Below are 15,393 nucleotides of genomic sequence, written 5' to 3' on the forward strand. Positions count from 1 at the left end.
AATGGAAGCTCTGCACATAATATGTAATGTTGTTACATAATGTATTGAATTATTACATATTCTACGTAACAAGTGGTCACCCTCCAATATCTAATAGCTATTGCATTATATAATAGGTTTTTACAAACTGTGGCAAAACTTTTTATGTCTTGCTCTAAGAGGTTTATGGCAAAATCCAGCTGGTTACTACAAAATGTCGGTCGTATTACACAATTATGGTAGAATTTATTACATTTTGGCAAGTTATTCAAAACTGCTTGCTTGTGTATCGCTTGTGCTGACCATAATAACACAGGTGCACTACAAGATAGTAACCAACGTGTATTACATGATAATAACACACGTGTACTCCCCGTTCAGCCACCTGGACTACAACAGCCTGACTGAGGTGAACAGCGGCTCCTTGTACGGCCTGAGCTCCCTGACGCAGCTGTTTCTCAGCAACAACTCCATCGCCCGCATCAATCCTGACGGGTGGAAGTTCTGCCAGAAGCTGAGGGAACTGTGAGTACCAGCGTTTTAAAAAGCTCGCCACTGATGTACAAATATCTGTCAGCAGACAGCGGTTAGAGCTGCTCGCTGCGGTGGGAAGGGTTTGAATGTCGTAAAGGGACACACACACACACACACACACACACACACACACACACTTTTTTTTTTCGCTTTTATTACTTACTACTGCCTCTTCTGCAAAGACAAAATGTCATAATACAACTTCAAGTGTTTGGAATAAAATAAATACTACCACGGTGACAAATTAATTAAAATATATAATTGTGCACGTTGGATAGTATACTGAAAAGTCGGTAGGAATTCTCATTATTTCTGAAATGTCATATAACACAAGGTAAACACAAGGTCCATATTGGAAGACTTTCCCGTTCCAATATTCATGGCTCTCTAGGTAAACGTGTCTTATTACACTATTATAGCGGCATGAAATGAACATAAAAGACGATTCAATTGTGGATCGCAATTATTAGTGCGATAATGTCCCGACTGTACTGCCTGAAGCACCTCGCCCATATCGCCCTTCTACCTCCGCCAGAGCAAAGCGGCGTCGCCCCTGAACACTCGACGCACCTCGCCATTCTGCGGATAAGCCCGTTTTATCCCATAATTAGAGCTGAGCTCGATGGCGCTTAAGCCCTCCGACAAGAGTTTTTGTTGCGGTTATAATGCGTTGGGGGGGGTTTAACAAACTGCTGCGTAATCCCGCAGCATTTGTGTTGAGGTAATTGCATTGAAGGATCGTCCCCTTGGTCTCCGAATAACGACCATGGGAGTTATGGCTTTGCGGCCTTTCAAACGGTGTTTACATGGCCTTGTGCAGTGCCGGGCTCAGGTGAGACCTCGTGAAGGGCGCCTGCATTTGTTTGCGCGCGACTGTTTGCAGCTGGAACATTCTGCTCCCCGGTTTGTCCACATATCATCCTCCCGCCTCTGTGCCGTTCAGGGGTTATATGATTTTATTATCCCGGCTCCTAATGACTCCTGTGGATAGCGCCAGTCCAGTCTGGTCTTTATGAGCGGCCGGTTATTGCATTCCAAATATGCCGGCCCGAGTTTCTCCACACATGAGCGGCCATGCAGAGTCTGTGCCGGGCTCCAAACGCAGACAGCAAAGGGCTGGCGAGAGGGAAGTAAAATGCAGAGCTGTCTATGCATTGATTATATTTGGGCGGCACCATCTTTCTGAAACGGCTGCTGCCCAACTGGTTCACCTTGTTTCTGGTGCTTTAATGCACTAAACTGGGTTTTTTTAAATGGTGGTTTTCATAGGTGCAGTTTATTTAATAGAATTGGTCCCTCCAGGACATTGTGATTTTGCAAACTCAGTAATGAATGCAAATTCAACCACAATCTTGGTAATATTGCAGAGAGCGTGCAATTTTGTGACATTATGCACCTTTTTGTCAACAAAAAAACACAAAGATTTGTCAACAAAAGCACAGTATATTTCTTTGAACTCTTATTTGGTAGAAGTTAAAAATAAATTATTTGATTTTATTTGACACTTTTTAATCATTTTGATAATTGTACCGAAAAAAACATACGAGGTATGGATGTTAAAATGTGTCGACTAATCGACCGACTGTCCACGGGTTCTCCGTTAATTCTTAAAACTTAACTGTTTGTTAACCCTATCCAAAAAGTTCATTCAATTAAAAATTAAAAATAAATGTGTTTTCCGAATGGGAGAGGGAGCAGAGTGCGTGTGCACGCGGTGTGTGCACTGCAGGAGTTTCGCTTTCTCAGAATTCTTGTAAGGATTTCCAGGCGTGCAGATCAGGCTTTTTTTTGTGCCCACAATGCAAACTGCAAACTGCCGCCTGTCCTCTCCACAGATGTACGCACATTGCACACATGAGCCGCGTAGCGAAAGGAGGTTTCATATCCAGACATGACGTGAAAACAACTCTTTATTATTTCACTAGTGAGGCGATCGCTTTGAATGTTACGAACTTGTTGAAGCAACGTTGGTGGGGGCTGTTGGCCGAGCCCAAAACATAGTAAAGAAAGGATTTCCAACATCCGCCTCCGCTCCGCAATTGTGGTGCTGAAAGGACAGCGCAGACACGGTGCCGCGGGGATTAAGTGGAAGAAGCAAATCCACATCTGATGGGGAAATAAATAGGCCTATCTGAGAAAATAACCTGACATTAACATTTGAGGGTGACTTCAGCCATATAAGATATTTTATACCGATAGGTCTTCATCAGAATCGTTAAAACGCCTACAAAAAAAGAGTAATGGGTATATGCCTCCGACACGTTGACGAGCAAAAAACATCCCTAATATGGAGTTTTGGAAAAGCGTTTCCGGTCACAACGGTCACAAGAGAACTCCTTGTGGTGTCGTTTAAAAAACCGAAAGCACGTTGCTGAGCTCCACCCACACACAGTTGATTTGATTTGAACGGAGCGGCAGTGTCCGTGTTCCGTGGCCGCTCCTGACACGGCTGTCCATGTCAACTTTTGGATTCATCTTCCCAAAAGCTTTTCGTCAGATGGAAGAGAGGGAGTAGGTCCGTTGAAACTAGTACGCCAGCAATCCCAAACACCGTTATATGATGAAGCCGGGCCTTTTTTCGAACCCAGCAGTCACCAACATTTGACAAGTTATCAACTGCGCACGTTTTACAGAATATTCCCATTGAGTTATGGGACTAATTTGTCCAAATCAGTCCAGAGCAAACGCGATTGGCAAGTGGTCCCAGTAAGCCCGGCTGGAAGAGCGGCGGCGAGCTCTCTCGACGGTTTACCACACTCTCAAGAGGCCTTATAAACAGAGGTTGGAGATCTGAAAAAGATTTCACCAAAAGATTATTTGTCTTCACTGTCAAACAGTCAGGAGCTCTTTGCCGTGCCGGAGGTCTGCTAAGCCCGTTCTCTGTTAACATCTTGCGGTGGGGAAAAAAGAACACGACGGAAAAACGCATCAGCGAGTGGCAAATAGACGTCGAATCGGCCACGAAACTCAGAATAACCACATCTCAGCTTTCCTCGTTGCTCTGCCAGCCTGTCATCGTTTTCCAGACCTCACACAGTACATTTCTCTCTCTCTCTCTCTCTCTCTCTCTCTCTGTCTGGCTCGGGCCGTCTTTGTCTCTCGCTCCCTGCAGGAATCTGTCGTACAACAACTTGACTCGTCTAGACGAAGGCAGTCTGGCGGTGCTGGGCGACCTCCACACCCTTCGTCTGGGCCACAACTCCATCGGCCACATCGCAGAGGGGGCCTTCAGGGGCCTCAAGGCCCTGCGCCTACTGTAAGTAACCGACCGTTAGCCCCACCCCAGTGCCCCACCAACCTACACAAATAATGGCTCTTGTACTGCTAGTGAAAGACGGTTTTAATATTGGCTCTCCGATATGGCCGTGAGCTGTTGGGGTTTGCTTGAAGCGACCCGGGGTTGTTTTCTTCTCCACGCTTTGGAGAGTTTGATCTCATTTGCATTCATGTTTATTCATGAATGTTAACTTTTTCTCTCTCTCTCTTTTTTTTTTTTTTTTTAACGAGGTGTGCATGCATCCCATTTGTCCCAGTTTCTGTGGGAACTTTTTTTTTGGTAATTATGCGTCTCTGCTCTCTGTTGTCGTTCTTTTTTGTTCGTTCTGGCCGTTGATTCCCGACAGACTGGGATGTGCATGTACTTTCTGAGTCCTTCACGTCTCTTGGGATCGTTCCTTGTCTTTTCTTTCTCGTCCCCTTCTTCTGTTTTTTTTTTTTTTTTTTATTCCCCCCATCAAGTCATGAAAAGCAGGATGGGAGTTTTTTTTTCGGTTCCAACGTTCCACAAAAAAAAGCTTAAATAGGCCTAGAGAGAAGAAAAGAAATGAAAGGCGAGAAGAAAAAAGGAAAGTGACTAACTGGGGGGAGAAGCCCAATATAAAGGCCCGTGGCTGAGGGGGGAGGGTGGGGGCGGCGAGGGCTGTTTGGTCTTCTTGGCTGTGCCTCTTCACCCCCGTGAGAGCGCCAAGAGAAAAGCGCTAGACAAGCCCGCTTCTCACAGCGGTGTTTCTCCTCTTTTCTATCCATCTTTCCTTCTTTCCCGTCTTTCCCCCGCGCCCCTCTCTTTCTCTGTGTCTCCCTCACTCCTGACTGCGTGTCTTTGAGGCAGGCCTAATCTAATCAATGTGGGGAAGGATGGGACCGGGGCCGGGCCCTGAAAGGGAGCCGGGGTGCAGCTTTAATTGGGCCCGCTCGGCCGGCCGTGCTGGCGTGGGGCCGGAGCCTGCGTCGGGGTGTGAAAGCTCTGCGCCGGCCAGCCCGCCTTGGCTCGTTGCCCCCGCCCCCCGTCCACCTCTACCACCCCCACCGATCCCCCTCCACACCCAGTCAGCTGCTCTGCGGCCCCGAACCCCCACCCCCCCCGCCCCCCTCTCCTTTTCGTACCGCGCAACAGCCATTGACATCTACCCAGCCAGAAAGAGTAGGTAATTAGCAGGCCTCCAGTCCGCTGGAGCTGCAAGAGCGAGGCCGTGGGGGGGACGAGGCGGGAGGGGGTGAGGGTGAGGGAAGCATGGAAAGTGAAAATGGCTGGTTGGGGGCGGGGGGGGTGGGTGGGTTGGGGTATAGGGGATTATCGTGTGTGTGTGTGTGTGTGTGTGTGTGTGTGTGTGTGTGTGTGTGTGTGTGTGTGTGTGTGTCCGTCCATCAACCTCCAAGGAGAGAAAGAAAGTCCTTTTTAAATGGCCGGGAGACAAAGCGTGCGCTGGAGCAGTAACTCGCAATACTTGTCTCCATGCAGAGTTTTTTAATTTAAATTTTTTGGACTTCCATGGGGCGGCGGTGAAGAGGGCTCTGTTTTTATTTTTTAAACAATGACTACTCTCTCAAAGCTAACACGCTTTCCCGACTTAAGACAAGCGAACTCAGTGCATACAACAAGGTGCCATTCAACAAGTGTCCGAGCCCGCTCAATGGAGCCAAGGAGCCATTTTCTCCCCTTTCTGTCTTTTTTTTGTTTTTTGTTTTTTGGCGAAGGGGTATGTGGGGCGGGGTTCTTCCTCCCTTGAGTCTCTGATCCCTCTTTGGACGGTCGTGACTAAGCTCCGTTTCCAACCTAATTAAGCGGGCGATGGCCTTTGGATTTGGCCGTGCCGTCCATACCTGCCCCCGCCGGGGACGCGCAGACCCAACTGTTTGGCTCCCACGGGGGGCGTTGTGCGCCCGCCAGTCCTTCCATGCCGTCATGAATTATACATGTGTTTTCTGCACGGGGTTCGAGCCTTTACATGCATGCGGAAGTACGTGCACGCACACACACGCACACCCCTCTGCCCCTCAAAGGAAAGAATGCGCATGGTTGGCAGAGCGCTGCAGTAGAGGAGCTGTACTTAAGGCCAGGTGCAGGGGAGGGGGGGGGGGGTGACCCGTGACTTTCAGACCGGCCTCAGCCAAGACTGAAAGGCTTCAAACCCCCCCCCCCCCCTTCTTTCTCATCCTCCACAGGGAGCTGGACCATAACGACATCTCGGGCACAATAGAGGACACCAACGGGGCCTTCTCCGGACTGGACAGCCTCAACAAGCTGTGAGTAGCACGCCTCCCACTCCTCTTTCCAGCCATCGTTTCTCCCGCTCGCGTCTTGTCTTTTTTTTGACCCCCCCCCCCCCCCATTCCTGGTACTGGGATCCTCTGACTCTTCATTTCATTTCAATGGTTAAATCTTTTTGCCCGGCCCTTTGGTGGAGCCAGCTTGGAGGAAGTTCACTGTCAAAAAGTTTTTTTTTTTTTTTGTTTTTTTGGTTTTTCTGGAACAAGAGTGGCGACAGGGTTTTGGCCGTCATTCCTCCCAACCTATCAGCCTGTAAGAATGGGGGAGTGGGGGGGCTGACGACGTCCGGCCGGCCAAGAGGGTTCACAGTGTGAGAGCCACTCACAGGGAATGAAAGGGTTGAAGGACGGGGAGAAAGGGGCTTTCTTCTTGGGGCAGGCAGGAGATCGGTCCCCGGTAGACCCAGTTCTATTACCCCGACTCCTCCTACCCCCCCCACCCCCTCAAATCCCTCTGTCCCGGTCCCCGTTGTTAGAAACTGAGAGAGGGTGAAATTGGGGGGCAGGCCCGGTCATCAACATCAAACGCCCCGCTTTCTGACTTGGCCCTCCTTTGTCCCAGGGGAGGGAAGGAGCAAGAGGGAGACTCTTTGTGGCCCCCACGGTCCCCCCCGTTGGGGCGGGGGACCCCTAAAAAGGCATCGCGACCCCGTCATTCCGACGGGCTGGTGTTCGATCCAACAACAGCATAATTAAGTACGTGTACATGTGATTCTAATCACGTGTACATGTGATTAGAATTTGAATAAAATCATTGCCCTCCGTAAAAATTGCAAAAAGAAAAAGTGCCGCTCTGGTTTTTTATATAGTTAACATTATATTTCATGAGCTGTTACGTAACTCTCCACCCCATCATCGTCAATATCGCTCAAAAATAGTCTTGTTCGTTTGTGCTTAGGGTGCCCAAACGTCCCGATTTGTGTCCTGGGACAGTCCTGCATCTTATGCACCAATTGAAGCTTGTAAATCTCCATCATATTGACATTTATTCCCATTCATGCCGCGCAGAGAGTCAGTGCGTGGTGTCTCCTCGTTTCTTGCACGAGTTGTGAGTTGCTATGGTCACAGAGACGCTCCGTGCAGTTTTACTTGCACACACACACACAGAGAGACGTGCGTGCTGGTTTTCATTTCCGTTTTTCTGAAATGTTATTTTTATTTAGTGAAAAATTATTTATATTTAAAAAAGGGCATTTTCCCTATTTTTGTGCATGTTCAGAAAGTTGGGCAAAGTTGGCTGCCCGTTGCCGGTGTTAACTGTCCAGCTCATTTCTGGCCTTGACAATTGCAAGCACGCACACACACACTGCCCTTACACGCCGTGGTGAACCCCCTCCACCGTCGGTGAGAAACAACCTGCCTTTTCCATGTCACCCAACCTATCAGGCACACACACTCACCCCCCCCCCCCCTGTCATCGCTGTTAAATTCTAATGCTTTGAAGAGCACCGAGCCCGCCCTCCGACCCCCCCCCCCCCCCCTTCCTCGCAGCTAATCTTCGCACAGTTCAGATTTCCAAAACCCCAATCCCCCTCGCTCTTATCAGATTCATCCATGCTAATTGTGTGTCGCTCTCTCTCTCTCTCTCTCTCTCTCTCCCTTTCCCTTTCTTTCTCCTTCTCTCTTCCCTTCCTTCTCGGTGGTGTTTGGGGAAAACGGCAGGACTCTGTTTGGAAACAAGATCAAGTCGGTGGCGAAGAAAGCCTTCTCTGGCCTGGAGAACCTGGAACACCTGTGAGTATCCCGCCGCGCCGCCCACCCGGAGCGAGTTCATGAGAGAGAAAGTGAGAGCGAATGAAGGGCAAGCGGCTGGTGGGGGCCGAGGAGGGTGGGGAGCACTTGCAATTTAATGGCATCTTTTGTAAGTGGAGTCGAGCGGCGTCCAGCTGCTCAGCTTAGCGCTGGTTCTTCTGCTGTTGCTCCCCGAGTTGTTTAGCACATGGTTCGTTTGGGGGAACAGATGGAATTCCGTGTGTGTGTGTGTGTGTGTGTGTGTGTGTGTGTGTGTGTGTGTGTGTGTGTGTGTGTGTGTGTGTGTGTGTGTGTGTGTGTGTGTGTGTGTGTGTGTGTGTGTGTGTGTGTGTGTGTGTGTGTGTGTGTGTGTGTGTGTGTGGCTTTTTCCACCAGCTCTCATGGTGACCCACTAGTCTAATCCCCCCCTCCCCGACAGGAACCTCGGAGAGAACGCCATCCGATCGATCCAGTCGGAGGTCTTCAGCAAGATGAAGGGCCTCAAGACGCTGTGAGTTCCACACACACGTATTCGGTTACACACGACTCTCAGGGTTCCCTCCACGATATTGTGAGATGCAGGTGTGAATGCCAACGCAACACGTTTGGCAAATGAAACAAGACCAAAAATGCTCACCTCGTTTCTCCTCCATCCTCCTCCACCTCTGCAGCCTGGTCCAGAGTGATAGCTTCCTGTGCGACTGCCAGCTCCACTGGCTGCCCCAATGGCTGAACTCCACGGGTCTGCAGGGGGCCGTGAACGCCACCTGTGCCCACCCGGAGAACCTGAAGGGCACCAGCATCTTCCAGGCCCCGCCCCAGAGCTTTGTGTGTGGTGAGTTTTTTTTTGTGTGTAAATCGATACCCGATTAGATTGTATTGTGATCGGTTCTCGAATTGATTGGAAAATTTCATTATGTCCAGACGACCTCCCCAAGCCGCAGATCACGGTGCAGCCGGAGACCACGGTGACGGTGCTGGGCAGCGATGTGCGGCTCACGTGCACGGCCGCCAGCAGCAGCTCGTCGCCCATGACCTTCGCCTGGCGCAAGGACCAGGAGCTGCTGCGCAACGGCGAGACGGAGAACTACGCCCACGTGCGCGCCCAGCAGCAGCAGGGCGGCGCCAGCGTGATGGAGTACACCACCATCCTGCACCTGCGCCACGTCACCTTCGCCCACGAGGGGCGCTACCAGTGCATCATCACTAACCACTTTGGCTCATCCTACTCCAGCAAGGCTCGCCTCACCGTCAACGGTACGGTATTTTCAAATGTACAACAAAATATATATATATATATATATATATATATATATATATATATATATATATTCCAATCAATTTGTTTTACAATACACTTAAAAAGGGGCTTTACAGAAGACAGAAATAAGAGAAAGAAGGACAAATGATAGAAAATAGAAAGAGGGCCAAATAACCGATTTACTATAGAAAACAAAGGACAGGAATAAAAGAAGCACATTTCAAATATTGGACAGGATCTCAGGATTAGATTTCAGATACAAAAGGTCGATGCTATTCCATATCAATATTTTGACTTTTGATACATAAGCAGATTTGTGACCGACTTTTCAATGTTCCGTTATGTTTGTTGTTCAATGTATTAGTGGCTACGGTGGTGTTTAATTTAAGATGAAAATGGTTGCATAACAAACGATGTTAGAATCCATACAGAAGTTGAAACGATAGAATTGAGTCACATCGGAGTGTCGATCAATTTTTATTTTTTCTGTGTAATGTTAATATCAATATTAAGAACCAACACTCAAAATCTCTCAAAATAGCCGACACATTTAGCTGGGCTCATTTTCATGGAGGAGTGGTCTCCTCCTCCGCTCGAACAAAGTCCTCACCCTCCTCCGTGCCGATCTCCCTCCGGACGGAATTTGGGGACAAATCGATTTAGTCGCATGTTGGCGCTGACGGGGTAAAGCTCTGAATCACTTGCCTTGCTATCTGAAGGAAACTGTCATATTACGCATTTATAAAGTCATCTAGTTCATATTCTGCAGTTTCTCCCTAATACTTCATACCTGCAGTACTTCATTAACTAAGTAAGAGGTGATTTGTCCCCCCAAAAAAGTCCATGAATTGCCTTAAAAAGGTCTTTAAAATGTAACACTCTGACACCTTCAGACCCGTTGTTGGACGTCAGTCGTCCCCCATCGGGAGGTAACTCGAGCCCACATGCGTCTCGGCGTCTAAGTGTTCCGCACTGAAACGTGTCGGTGTCGCTCTTTCCCGCGCAGTCCTGCCGTCCTTCGTGAAGACGCCGCGCGACAGCACCATCCGCACGGGCCACACGGCGCGGCTGGAGTGCGCCGCCGAGGGCCACCCGGCGCCACAGATCGCCTGGCAGAAGGACGGCGGCACCGACTTCCCGGCCGCCCGCGAGCGCCGCATGCACGTCATGCCCGACGACGACGTCTTCTTCATCATGGACGTCAAGCCCGAGGACATGGGCGTCTACAGCTGCACCGCCAGGAACACAGCCGGTATCGTCTCCGCCAACGCCACCCTCACCGTGCTGGGTGAGTTACGGACGGGGAAGTTAAGGGATATTTTATGTTTTTGTATATATTTTTATCTATTTTTTTTCTTTTGGATTTTTCTTTCTATACTTTTTATCTGTTTTTATTTATTTATAAGTTATATTCATGTTTATTTTATACATATATGAAAAAACAATTTCCAGGCAGTAGAGACAGTGAGGACTTCTCCAACTGGGTTGGAGTTATTTTGTCTATTTCTTGACTTGGGTCCAGTTTAACACAACTTTCCTAATTTTCCCACATCTCCAAAAATGAACTCTTGTAAATAGCCCTGCGCTCAGCTGGGAATTGGTCGGAATGAAACACTTTTTTTTTTTTTTTTTTTTTTTCCTCTGCAGCTGTGGCCTTGCTTAGGGGTCAGGGGTCACAGGCCACGGCTGGGGTCAGAGGGGGGATGGTGTGTGACGGTTGGGTGGGGGGGACTCACAGAAGGGTGTTTGTTAGGTAGCTCTCCCACACACACACACACACACACTTTATTGGCTGTTTGGACCAAACTGTGATTTTACTCCTTCAATCAGCGAAATTCCTCAAAATATCACACAAGAAGAATTTGATCCCATTACACCAACCATGTTTATTATTTGCACTATATATTTTTTTTGTTAATCTCTTAATAGCCTAATGTGGACTCTGTGGACATTGAAGCAGTTTTGGGTTTGTTTGGGATGGAAACAGGGAACGCTGGGAGTGGTAGAGTTTTGAGTAGGAGGGGCTGGGGGCTCCCTCCGCAGAGTGTGTAATACTGGTTGAAAATGATCACACTGATTTAATAACGTTTGGGTTGGATTATCGCGTCCGGGGACGGGGGCTCCGTCCCCACTCCGTCAGTGGAGGGAACAGAGTCCATCAGGGGGAGGCAGGAAAAAAAATCCCCAAAAAACAAAACGGACTCAGATTGTACGTTCGTTGCCGACAGATTGATCGCATCTACACTGGACATATCGGACTAACCCTAACCCATTACGTAATGTCTCGTAACGGTCATCTAATGTGGGAACAGACTCCATACGGAAGTTCTCCAAAAAGGAGGCGTGCGTGCGTGCGTGCGTGCGTGCGTGTGTGTGTGTGTGGGGCGCCTTCAGTGAGATCTCTTAATCCGTGCGCATCCCGCTGTGAGGGGAAGTGCTCCGTCTCAGAGACTGGCCACAACACACCAACACACACACACTGTTCAGCAGGCTCTGCGGTTGCCGGGGAAACAATGAAAACACTGTTTGTTCTGAAGAGGCATCGGCCCCGATTGCTCGTAAAAACAGCAACAGCTTGTAATTTGTCCTGTGACCCGACAAACCCACACAAACACACACACTCAAAAAACACCTTAATGACAGCATTTCAGAAAGTTGAAGCGATGGCGTTCCAATCCAGGGTTTACCGTGGCAGAAAAGTCAAATTTGTTGGATCGCAGGATAAACAAACTACGTAATGAAATGTTAATTAAAAACCCGTAACCCCACAGAGACGCCGCACCTGGCCCAGGAGCTGGAGGACCGCAATGTGGCGGTGGGCGACACGGTGGCGCTGCAGTGCAAGGCGCTGGGCAGCCCCCCGCCCCGCATCACATGGCTGCGGGACGATCAGCCGCTGCGCCCGTCCGAGCGCCACCACTTCACGCCGGGCAACCGGCTGCTGGTGATCGGCGCCGCCGCCCTGGAGGACACCGGCCGCTACACCTGCCTCATGTCCAACACGCTGGGCACCGAGCGCGCCCACAGCCAGCTGGTGGTCACCCGGCGGCACGGCGGCGGACCCTGCGCCGGCCCGTCGCCGGGGGGCTCCGCGGGCCCCAGCACCGTCACCGTGGGCATCATCGTCATCGCCGTGGTGACCAGCATCGTGGCGACCTCGCTGGTGTGGGTGTGCATCATCTACCAGACAAGAAAGAAGAGCGAGGAGTGCAGCGTCACCAACACAGGTGAGCGCCTCCATCCTTCTAAAGTCTTTCATTAGCGCTATAGAATACTTGATTCTGATTGGTCAATAGCAGCGGCCATCTCTGAATAGAGACCGTTTTCGCATACAACAGCGTCCGGAAAACCACGTCTGCTCCGTCACATCCCTTGTTTTACGCTGCCTATGCTAACAGCAACATCTTGAAATTTTACAATTCTTACAGTACATAGGTTGGTCATATGGAGGGAAAATTTTTTTTTTTTTTTTTTTTGTAGGGCATATAGTTCCTTCTTAGCGGAATGTATTCTTTTAGTTGTGTAATAAGTGGGTTAGGTTTATACGAGACCCCCCTATTTGGGAGTCCTACTCACCCCGTTGGGGGTTAGTATGCATTAATGCAGACTTAGGTTAGACTAAATGGATGTCAAAACTTTGCTCATAAAACCCTTTTTTCGGTGGCGGCATCTAAAACCCTGGTTGAAATCCTCTCCCCAGACGAGACCATCGTTCCGCCCGACGTGCCGAGCTACTTGTCCTCCCAGGGCACGCTGTCCGAGAGGCAGGACGTGTGCATCAGGGTGGAGGCCGGCGGCGGGCCCCAGCCCAACAGCCACGTAGACACCGCAGGTACGGCACCGCTCCGCCTCCTTCCACAGTTGACCTTCTTTCTTTCTTTATTATTATTATTTTTTTTTATATTACTGTGGTGTCCCCGGGAATAGTCTCTAAAACCTCCAAGTCCCTCCTCCAGGGTTCGACGGCATGGTGGTGTGCACGGACTGCATGGAGAGCGCCAACACCTACTCCCGGGACCCCGACTACCTGAGCCACGGCTTCGGCCCCGCCCCGGAGTACCAGCAGCACGCCGCGCCCCACTGGCAGCACCGCGACACGGGGCCCCCCCTCTGCAACGGGATCAGAAGGGACGTTCTGGAGGCCACCTTCCCCAACGACCGCGCCACGTCGCCACGGAGCTACGACGGAACGGGTAAGAGGGCTCCATCCATTTTAGGCGAGGGGCCTCAAAGCACAGGCTTGGGGGCTACATCTGGCCCCAATTTAATGCGACACGCTGTTCTGTTTGTAATATATTATTAATTATGGGCTGCAAATTCATTCTTCTATGTAATTGTACTTTAGTTTTTCAAACTATGAACATAATAATATAGAATAGAACAAGATGAATTAATCCAAATATTATTATTATCTTTTATTTATTTTGAGACCCCTGTGCCGTGGGCATTTAGAGGAGCGTTCTTACAAACAGGTTCTTTGACGGTGCGTTGGGTTTTGGGAGCTTCCCGACAATACTTTTCCGCCCGTCTGAAAAATGTGAGCGAGAAGCCCCGGGTTCCTGTTGCCGCTCGGCTCCCATGGGAGCACGCCCGAGCCTGCTCTGGGACTCAGCCCCCCCGGCGCCAGATGATCCCGCTCATAGAATACAGATTCTCACCTCCGCGTGCGCCAAACACACACATTCCTCTGCCCCCGAGTCGCCCGGAGCTGCGGGAGCGACGCCAGCTTTGGCATCTTCTCGTTTCCAACCTTTCCCCGTTTCCCTCCCCTCCCCAGGTTCTCCGTCGAGCCGGGCGTGGCAGAGTGCGCCCCTCTCGCCGCCGGATGACGAGGAGGAGTCCTTCCACAAGCCGGTGAAGCTGGCCCGGGGCCCCCGCCAGGAGCCCGAGCTCAGGCAGACTCTGCTCTCCAACGGGCACACTCTCCGAGCTTCTCAGAGTGAGAACGCCCCCTTAAGGAGAGCCAGCGACTAGCAGCCCCCTCCTCCACCCCCCACCCCCCCCAAAAAAAATCGCACAGACTCGCTGGAGCTGAGCAGACTTTTTGTTTTCTATTATTCATTTGCACTGGGAACTGAATCGCTACCTCAAATTGAGGCAACGTCCCCCCTCCCCCCCGCAGTCAGGGGCGGAGCTATCCGGAGTTTGAAGGCGGAGCTTGTGTGGGCGGCGTCCCATCCGAGCGTATCAGCTGTACATAGTTTAAAAACCTTCCCCTGGGAGGTGACCAATCGAAATCCTAGATCCAAATAATGTGACTTGCATTTGAAGCATGCAAATGTAGGGAATATTTGTGTGTGTGTGTGTGTGTGTGTGTGTGTGTGTGTGTGTGTGTGTGTGTGTGTGTGTGTGTGTGTGTGTGTGTGTGTGTGTGTGTGTGTGTGTGTGTGTGTGTGTGTGTGTGGGGAGGGAGGCAGCAGGGTAAAAGTAAAGAGATAAATACCTTTGGACATCTGACTGTACATAAGAGTTTTCTTATATATTCTATAACTTTTACAAAAGAGTATTTGAGTTTATTCTGTGCATGACAAAGACAGGAGTGATGGTATTTTTATTATTATTATTTTTTTTTAAATGAACCCTTTTTTTTTTTTTCGAGCTTTTACCAGATTCTGCTGCGGTGCCTTATTGCATGATCAAAGAACTCACAAGGGAAGCGTTTTTTTTGTTTTTTTTGTTTTTTTTTGTGAGCGCTGCCGTTCTACACTCTGTTGGTACTACGGAAACACTTGCACTCACACATGATTCATGCTCACTGATGTCGTATGAAGGATGATGATGATGTGAATTATTTTTGGTACACCAGATGGTACAAGGAGGGAGATTTGGGGAGAATACTAAACAATTTCCTTTTCGAGCACTTTTTGTACTCGGACGTGTGACTTCTGCCGGTTGTGCCAACAGGAGTCCAGGCCGAGCTCCACATCCCTCACCGCTCTCATGCCGACTTCCATGCAGCCTTAAAGCTCTGCTGCCCGTTGGGAGATGTTCTTGAAGAGTTAGTCTGTAGTCTCTGCCGAGACCCGATTCTGACTCTTGTCATGTTCTGCGTTTGGTCCAGAAACTGATCACGACACAGTTTCAGAACCCTGACCCTCCACCGTAAAGACCAACTCACCTGATATTTTGAGCTGGAAAAGGGAACGAGTGCGTCCTCTTGCTATAAATACAAAGCATTGGTCAACAAGCAATTTCCAGTCTTTCCGGTCCACGAGAGGAAAAGTCATTTTGTTACTGCTGTAATGTGTCTCAACACACATCATCGTGCGATCACAAACAACCAAAAAAAAAAAAAAAAAAAGGCCGGTATTACGCCTTTGTCGATCACCATCTGGTTACAA

At 49.7% G+C, this 15,393-nt stretch overlaps 1 protein-coding gene across 1 annotated transcript in view; it reads left to right on the top strand.

Moving 5' to 3' along the window:
- The window catches only part of lrig1 (leucine-rich repeats and immunoglobulin-like domains 1), a 35,531-nt gene extending 20,168 nt beyond the window's left edge, over positions 1–15,363 (top strand). The window contains exons 7-18 of the mRNA XM_080000019.1: positions 361–504; positions 3,626–3,769; positions 5,956–6,036; positions 7,723–7,794; positions 8,231–8,302; positions 8,463–8,626; positions 8,716–9,048; positions 10,059–10,340; positions 11,824–12,279; positions 12,753–12,884; positions 13,009–13,245; positions 13,830–15,363. Of these exons, the coding sequence (XP_079856145.1) occupies positions 361–504; positions 3,626–3,769; positions 5,956–6,036; positions 7,723–7,794; positions 8,231–8,302; positions 8,463–8,626; positions 8,716–9,048; positions 10,059–10,340; positions 11,824–12,279; positions 12,753–12,884; positions 13,009–13,245; positions 13,830–14,026 (2,314 nt within the window). The 3' untranslated portion in view covers positions 14,027–15,363. The remainder of the gene's footprint in view (positions 1–360; positions 505–3,625; positions 3,770–5,955; positions 6,037–7,722; positions 7,795–8,230; positions 8,303–8,462; positions 8,627–8,715; positions 9,049–10,058; positions 10,341–11,823; positions 12,280–12,752; positions 12,885–13,008; positions 13,246–13,829) is intronic.
- The last annotated feature ends 30 nt before the right edge of the window (positions 15,364–15,393 follow it).

This window comes from Zeus faber (assembly GCF_960531495.2).
Source record: "Zeus faber genome assembly, chromosome: 5".
Classification (NCBI taxonomy): Eukaryota; Metazoa; Chordata; class Actinopteri; order Zeiformes; family Zeidae; genus Zeus; species Zeus faber.